Source organism: Gymnogyps californianus, chromosome 3, assembly GCF_018139145.2.
Source record: "Gymnogyps californianus isolate 813 chromosome 3, ASM1813914v2, whole genome shotgun sequence".
Taxonomy (NCBI): Eukaryota; Metazoa; Chordata; class Aves; order Accipitriformes; family Cathartidae; genus Gymnogyps; species Gymnogyps californianus.
The window spans coordinates 22017990-22026520 of NC_059473.1; the positions used below are offsets into that span (position 1 = coordinate 22017990).

At 45.2% G+C, this 8531-nt stretch overlaps 1 protein-coding gene across 1 annotated transcript; it reads left to right on the forward strand.

Moving 5' to 3' along the window:
- The first annotated feature begins 2137 nt into the window (after positions 1-2137).
- SLC30A10 (solute carrier family 30 member 10) lies at positions 2138-8190 on the forward strand. Its single transcript, XM_050894821.1, has 4 exons — positions 2138-2639; positions 3086-3169; positions 6601-6837; positions 7593-8190. The coding sequence occupies exons 1-4, from the start codon at positions 2138-2140 to the stop codon at positions 8066-8068; spliced, it is 1299 nt and encodes a 432-aa protein (XP_050750778.1). The 3' UTR covers positions 8069-8190.
- The last annotated feature ends 341 nt before the right edge of the window (positions 8191-8531 follow it).

Sequence of the window (8531 nt, forward strand, 5' to 3'; positions counted from 1 at the left end):
GATACACGGGAGATTATCCCCTGAATGGCTACTGAAGTCCACTCCAGAGGTTAAGATACATCTTGGGTTATATGCAAGAAAGGCTTTGGTTGTGTACACAGAATTTAGGTGGAATTGAGAGGCCTCATTTAAAAGATGTATTCAAGCAAGCGATCAAACTCAATTAACAGCAGTAACAATGCAATTGCTTCAGAGTTAGAATAAAGAGGAAATTCCTGAGGCCTTTAATGAATTTCTGGTTGTGGAGAACAAAACCTTTGGTAGTGTGCTGGTTTTGGCTGGGATAGAGTTCATTTTCTTCATAGTAGCTAGTATGGGGCTATGTTTTGGATTTGTGCTGAAAACAGTGTTGATAATTCAGGGATGTTTTAGTTACTGCTGAGCAGTGCTTACACAGGGTCAAAGCCTTTTCTGCTCCTCACACCACCCCACCAGCAAGTAGGCTGGGGGTGCAAAAGAAGTTGGGAGGGGACACAGCTGGGACAGCTGACCCCAACTGACCAAAGGGATATTCCATACCATATGACGTCATGCTCAGCATATAAACCTGGGGGAAGAAGAAGGAAGGGGGGGATGTTCGGGGTGATGGCATTTTGTGTTCCCAAGTAACCGGTACGCGTGATGGAGCCCTGCTTTCCTGGAGATGGCTGAACACCTGCCTGCCGATGGGAAGTGGTGAATGAATTCCTTGTTTTGCTTTGCTTGTGGGTGCAGCTTTTGCTTTACCTATTAGACTGTCTTGATCTCAACCCACGAGTTTTCTCCCTTTTACTCTTCTGATTCTCTCCCCCATCCCACTGGAGGGGAGTGAGCAAGCAAGCAGCTGTGTGGGGCTTAGTTGCCGGCTGGGGTTAAACCACGACAGGTAGGAGGGACATGATAGTGTTCCCTAATAAGCCATGCTGGCTTATTATCTGATAGTGATGTATGCTTTGTCAAGCGTGGTGAAATGTTTGATGTGGCACTTCAGTGTGAATTGTAGTTGCTGAAGCAGTAACTCCAGCACTGGTGTGCCTCTTGTGTAATTGAAATATTCCAGACTCTCGCAGGATATAATTTTAAGGACATTATTTTCTTTAGGTCTTACGTCTTTTATTTAAGTTTATTATTTTTGGGGCCCAGTTCTGTTATTGAGAACGCCATAATTGAGGATGACTTAATTTCCCAGCACCTCCTTTGATTATTCAGTTGCTCCTATCATTTCAAAATGCTGTATTAGTAGTCCGGCTCTGTCCTTTTTCCATTTGCACGCAGGGGTGTCACTTTCCCAAGAACTGTCATAACAAAACAAAACAAAAAATCTACAAATACAAGATAGAGTTTTACTCGCTTATTATGCTTCTTATAGACTATTCTGTAGGTTAAAAAAATGTATGAAATTATTTTTCTCATAGGATGATGATAGATTCATGCACACTTAGGTACTATTTTGACATACTTTTTTTAAAGGCTAGCGGCAGAAAATTACCTGGTTCAGTAGATGGCACTCTATCCTTTGATTTGGCACTTAAGCCACCAACAAAGCACCAAAGGAGTATAATTATTGGATCCGTCACTGAAACTCCACCGTATTCGGATAGCGCGGTGGTACCTGGCGTCCTGGAGAGCACGCAGGACAGCCTTCTGGTTTCGCCTGGATGGCCCTGCCCGCCCAAGCGGGCCCTTTTCCAGCCGGCGCGCCACGTTCGCGCCTCCCCCCCCCCCCCCCCCCGCCGTTTCATTTCGTATTTATTTCGTATTTTATTTATTTCGTATCGCCCGCCGTCGTTTCCAACGACCCGTGAGCCCCGGGGGCTCGGCAGCGGTGAGCCCCCGCACTCTCCCAGCCGCGGATGCGGCGGGGCGGGGCGGGGCGGGGCGGGGCGGGGTGGGCGGTGCCTTCCCTGCGGGGCCGGGCGGCGGGCGGGGCCTGGCGCGGCGGGCGGCGGCGTTAAGGGCAGGGGCGGCCGCACTTGTTGCGGGCTGGCGGCGGTGCCTGCTCGGCGGCGGGGCATGCCCCGGCGCTAGCGCGGGAGAGGGGCGCCGGTGGGACCGGCCGCCGCCATCGCCATCATCATCATCATCATCATCATCATCATCATCATCATCATCATCATCATCATCATCATCATCATCATCATCATCAATCATCATCGCCATGGGGCGGTACTCGGGGAAGACGTGCCGCCTCATCTTCATGCTGGTGCTCACTGTCGGCTTCTTCGTGGCCGAGCTGGTGTCGGGCTACCTGGGCAACTCCATCGCGCTGGTGTCCGACTCCTTCAACATGCTCTCGGACCTCATCTCCCTCTGCGTGGGCCTCTCCACGGGGCGCATCGCCCGCCGCAGCCGCCGGGGCCCCCGCGCCACCTACGGCTACAGCCGCGCCGAGGCGGTGGGGGCCCTCAGCAACGCCGTCTTCCTCACCGCCCTCTGCTTCACCATCTTCATGGAGGCCATCCTCCGCCTCGCCCGGCCCGAGCCCATCGATGATGCCCAGCTGGTGCTCATTGTTGGCACCCTCGGCCTTGCCGTCAACCTCGTGGGGCTCCTCGTCTTCCAGGACTGGGGCGCCTGCTGCCGCTGCCGCCGCCCGCCTGCTGCCGCCACGCCGCGGGCCGTGCCCGGTGGTACCCCGACGGGGGAGGCGAATGAAGCAGGTGCCTTTCGGCTGCATCCTCGCTGCCTCGCCTCGCCTCGCCATCCAGCCTTCCCCTCCTGTCCCGCACCTCTCCCCACCCCTCGCACCCTTCCCCATCCCTCCCCGTCCCCTCTGTCCCTCCCGCTTGTCCCCAGAACCTGCTGAGCTGCCTGACCCATCCTCTGGGCCCTTTCTCAGCCCCAAACCCGCTCATGGGCCCCAGGGAATTTCTCTAACCTCGCTCAGACACCCGCTGCCTCTTTCACCTTGTACTTTACACCGGGCTGCTGGGCGTCTGCTTGGGATGGGGGAAGGAGGTGTTGCTCAGAGAGCTGCATGGAAAATGTTTTGGCTTGTATTTTTTTTTCTTCTCGTCATCTTTGAAATAAGTTGGTTTTGAGAAGGTTGATGTTTTTTCTGTTTGTAGAACTTATACACAACACAGCGTTTCTTCTTTGAATGCAGGTGATTCACCAAATGACCAAAAAAGCCCTGAAGAGGGCTCTGAGAAGAAAAAAGAGAAAAAGTCTGAAGCCTTGAACATCAGAGGTACAGCATGGGAGTATACTGCTAATATTATATTAACTTTAAACACTTTCTGGTTTCCATTTCAGACTTCCCCTCCCCCCCCAATATCAGTAAGAAATGGAGCAAAAGCCCAGGACTCTTCTATGTATATGGACCCTGTTATCTTTAGCAGAAAGGTTTTGGTTGTATGAAATAGCATAGATAATAACAATATAGTGTGATGCTGATTTGGCTCCAAGTGTGCTCACATTTTGATTTTAATTCTATAGAAGAGTGCAGCTGAACTTTTTGGAAAGGAGGCAAAGCCTATTGCACTAAGCTCAAGTCACTAGAGGCCTTATAGGAAGGTAAAGCAGGTAGCTATGAGGCGCTTCTTTGAGTGTCACTGCTGTAGTAGTTGAGCAGTTTTAAACTTGCAAATGCTTTTGGGCAGAAAACAGAATTTCTTTAAATCCTGAGGTTGATGATAGTGTTTTGTTGTCAGCATGAGGGAAAAGGTGCTGAAACTGGTGCTTCAGCACAGTGTTTTTCCAGGTCCTTGAACTGTGAACCTGTCCCTGAGAGAGTCTGTGACAGGCTCAGCCCTTCTTATGTTGTAATTCAGCAGCTCTCTGGGTATCTGCGGAGTGAAACTGTATAGCTACTTCTAGGAATAAATTAACCAAGTGTCTCTCTCCCTCTCTGTATAGGTGTTTATATGCATACAAGTTTACATACCTATTCCGAGCAGAGCCAAAAGGAGGTATCTTTGAGTTAAGCTCAATTAAACATTGAGTTTGTCCCCAAGGAAAGGGCTGTCAGAAAGCTGAAACAGAATGGTAGTTTCAGGCTTCTTATGGTCACCTATCAGCATCTGATATTCCCCCAAAGTCCTGTAAGTTGGCATCACGTGAATTCAGCTTAAGACTTTGACATGGCAGTCAGGCACCTGGCGCTTTTTTTTTTTTTTTTGGTGTGTGTCTGTCTACCTGTCTTTCAAAACTGTTTTCAGAGTTACACAAATGTGTCTGTAAGGGAAGACACTTTGGAGATCAAACCATGTGCCACAACACTTTCCTGAATGTCTAGAAATTGGTGTCACTGGATATTATGGTGTTATAGTGGTAAGATTATTGGAGCAGGAAAAGCGAACTGTCACTTTCAGGGCTGGAGGAGAGAAGAATAAGAAATCAATGTATTTCTTATTGTATTTTAGAGAAAGCCTTACTTGCCTGAACAACAGTGCTTAGGCATAATGATGCTGGAAACTTTAAAAAATGTCTGAAGGATAAGGAGTTTTGTGTCAGTTATTTTAAGATACCTGTCATCTTTGATTTTTAAAAAGAGAATTTTTCTTTAAGTGCTACTTTAGTATGTTATCTTTGCAAAATTTATTTTTATTGTCCTTACAAATATTACTTACTTCTGTAGCCAATGCTACTGATATGTGTCTTTAAAATTCTGATTAAAAATCTATATTTTTCCTTTGAAGTTGTTACATAGCTATACTTACTTCATAATCACTTGGCAAAAATTTCTGTACATTATAGAATCGGAGCCTCCCTGAAAAACATGGCTGGACAAAAAGGATTGGCAGAGGAACTGCTTCCTTGATTTTAAAAGTGTTAGGAACAGGAATACATACATTCTGCCTGACAGGATTAATTCTTGTAGTGTAAAACTATTCCTTTTACTTCTTGAGCATATGCAGAGTAGTTCAGACTTTCCAACACAAGCTGTTGGAAACTATGCATTACCTATGGTCTTACCATACTGACTTTATTTAATAAAAATTCATTTTCAGTTCTATCTTATAACCATAGCTTTTGGGGATCGATAGGGAAATGGGTTCATTTCTGTCTAGGCCCTCATTATGTGATGCGTAACCAAGACATACGTATTAATGATGTTAGTAATGTAAAATAAGCATTTTCCAAATTCCATATTCTCAAGTCACAATTTATCAAAATTCTGACATACTTACTTTTTTCTTGTTTCAGAAAGTCTTCTTTTGAATTATTTTCCTGTTCTTTTTAAGCTGTGCTCTCTCGTTAGTTGCCTTGGCAATTGCATCCTACCTGTCCCTCTTGTTTGTGCAATAGCTGATAGCCCATGCTGAATCAGGATTATTTGTAAATGAAAAGGAAACACTGCAACACTGTTAGGAGGAGTAAAACCCTGTGGGAGTCTGCCAAATGGGGCAGAACACGCCTGACTCCAGCAGAAAGAGCTGGACTCGCTGGAAGCTTGTACTTTCTTATCTGACCCAAGTGATTTGGAGGAACTCCAGTGGTTATTGCCTTTTCTCACACAGAAGATCAACGTTCATGCACAGAGCTGGCAAGAAACAGCAGCACAGGCATAGCTCTAGGTCTAATCCACTGTCTAGCATCACCAGAGAGTCAAAACTCTTAGCTGTGTTGTTGATGAGTTTCGGAGGGAGCCTTTTACAGCTTCTCCAGCCCAGAGGAAGTGATTAAATTGGCATGAAGCTCTTGAAAGTGCTTGTCGTAGGGATGTTAAAAGGAGATGGTCCATTTTATTCTCTCTCAGACTCTGAATAAAAAGTATTGACAAAGAAATTAACTTCATATATTTAGAGATGTTATGAATTAGGCATGGGTTGGAATGAAATCTGAGTCTGAACAGTAAAGACTGACAAAACTGGAGTGCATTTGAGCAATGATGGGAAGAGGGAAGATTATGTAAAGTAGTAAAAAGAAGAAAGAAGGAGTTCTTAGTATTGTAACTTTATAGCAAGAAGACTACTTTGATCATTGTAGTTGAAAAAGTGGTACCCAGTGTTCCTCTCGATTTAGAGTAGTCCAGGTACACATTAAACCGTGGCATCTATGTGACTGACTCTTAAACCAGATTCTGATTTTTTGGGGGTCTGAGGGCTAGTAGTGTTGGTGGGACAAGGTTTAATATGACTAGTAATCAAGCTTGATCTGAAAATTGGAGTTTGAGAGCATTTGGAGCCATAGGAATGGGCTTAGGTTTCACTTAGGTAATTTTTCAGATTTCAACAGTGTCACAGAAGCTGATGGAGGAGAATAACTGTCACTGGGGGTGGTCTGTGGCTCTCTTAGCTTCCAGGGTAGAATGGATAGATTTAGTCATCAATTTTTAATTGAGAATTGAGATTTAATGTGCCAGGATCTCTTAATAATCTGCAGGCATTTAAGCAAACACATTTTACGTTGCCATGGCATTGCAGTTGGACCGCAGTTGCTAGCATACCCTACATGTTTAATAATGCATCCCACTTAAGCAGCTGTGGTTCAGAGTCAGTATTTCCCTTGCTGTTTTGTTCTGAAAGCTGTTATTGAAATCTTCGGTTATGATGTTAGTGTCTGGAATATTGCATTTTTCATGTCAAGTAGAACAGACTTGAAAAATGCAGCATTACTCTCCCCCCCCCCCCCCCAAAAAAAACCCTCCACTAATGGAAGTTGTGCCATTTGTTTCAGGTGTTCTTTTGCATGTTATGGGAGATGCACTTGGATCTGTGGTTGTGGTAGTTGCTGCTACAATCTTCCATGTACTTCCTCTGGGGAATGCTCCATGTAATTGGCAGTGCTACATCGATCCAAGCCTGACAATAATTATGGTGTTCATCATCTTGTCTTCTGCGTTCCCACTTATCAAGGAGACCTCAATTATTTTGTTGCAGATGGTTCCCAAAGGTGTTAATATGCAACTACTGAGTAAGTCAAATTTGTTGTTGAAACGCTATTAATTTTAATGATACATTTCAATGCATATGTTATTTCTGGAATGACATGTTTGGATTATTTACTCATAATAGCTCTAAATTCTCAAGAACCGTGAGAAATAGTCACATGCCTGTGTCCTAGCAACATAACTCAAATCTCTCTGGATTAGTTAAAGCATGCATTTTGAGAATGTGGTACTCCAACAATACATCAAAAATACCAGGTCTTGAGCTGTTAATTCTTTGTGTGGGATGTTTGTGAAAGAAACAACATTGAATTACAATATTTCCCAACCCTGCAGCGGCTTCTTCCGAAAGGGTTCCAAAACAGCTTACAAATTTCCATTAAGGTTGATTAATTTTGTAGCTCTCCGGCGTTGTTCACACTGGTTAATTGTGAGGTAACACTGGTTATTTCTGGAATTGCACCGTGCTCAGGGCTAAAGAAACCAGAAGATGTGGGGTCTTGGCCAAGGAAGTGGTGCTCTAACGTTGCTTCTATGAACGGCTGGCAAATTGCCATTAGGGAGCCTGAGGGACGGGTGAACCCAAAAGGAAGGGTGGCCTCCTCGTGTGGTCATCTGGAGGCTGAACTGAAGGTAGCTGGGAGTAGACATATTTTACCAAGTACAGCTCTTTTAAAAAGATAGTTCAGACACTGCTGCTTTTGGATAGGGCTCTTAATGAGAAAGCTAGTAATTAGCCAGTACACCAAAGCCTCTAATATCTTTCTCTTATGTCTTCCAGCTGACAGACTAGCTCGTGTACCGGGGGTTAGCAGCCTTCATGAGGTGCATGTTTGGGAGCTTGCAGGTGGGAAGAATATTGCTACTCTCCATATCAAGTGCCAAACCCCTACTGATTACCAAGATGCTGCTTATAAAATACGGAAGGTTTTCCACGAAGCAGGGATCCATTCTGTGACCATCCAGCCCGAGTACATTGACCACAAGACCTCCCAGCTACTGTGCAGCTCACCCTGCATCTCAAAAGCTTGTGACTCTCAGCTGTGCTGCAGTCAGCGGGAGCCCCCCCTGGCTAAAACTAATGGCTATACTGAGAAAAACGATAGTTCCCTTTCTGCACTGCATAAAGACAATGGTTCAAGTAAAAATGATATTGAAATCCCTATTGAGTACCCACTGGCAGAGGATAGCATTAAAAACGTGAAAAATTGTGACGTGTCTGATGACAAATCACAGTTGAGCAGTACACGCCTTTAGGCAATTCTCTCTACTCTCTGTAATGTTTTCATAGAGCAAACGTATCCTGGCTGGGAAGGGGGTCGTCGGTGGTTGTAGCTGAAGTTGGTGTGGCAAAAAGATTTCTGTGCTTTAGCTGTAAACCAAAATACACCTAAAACCCCCTTGTATCTGAAATAAGGATTGATATTTCCACGAAGGGCGTTGCGTTCATCTGAGATTTTTCTGATACGGCCTAACCCAGTTCCTTACCAAACTGCGTGTGAATTTCTGTTGTTAGAGTGGATGGGGTGTATAGCTGTCTGCACTGATGCTTGGAGTTAATGGCCAGTGGCACTGGGAATGAAACTCTGGCCTTTTCTGGCCTTTTCTGCTGAAGTCAGCTGTTTCCTGAAAGCTCTGTGGCCAGTTAACGATTGTACTGGGCTGAAGTACTGTATATTTATAAAGGACTTCAGTAGAGATGCTTTACTGATCCTTAAAA

What these genes read in the sequence shown, in the direction of transcription:
- SLC30A10 (XM_050894821.1), top strand. Translation starts at nt 2,138, where the DNA reads ATGGGGCGGTACTCGGGGAAGACGTGCCGCCTCATCTTCATGCTGGTG. An exon ending in TGAAGCCTTGAACATCAGAG is followed by an intron (nt 3,170 to 6,600) that starts GTACAGCATGGG and finishes CATTTGTTTCAG; the next exon opens with GTGTTCTTTTGCATGTTATG. An exon ending in TGTTAATATGCAACTACTGA is followed by an intron (nt 6,838 to 7,592) that starts GTAAGTCAAATT and finishes TATGTCTTCCAG; the next exon opens with CTGACAGACTAGCTCGTGTA.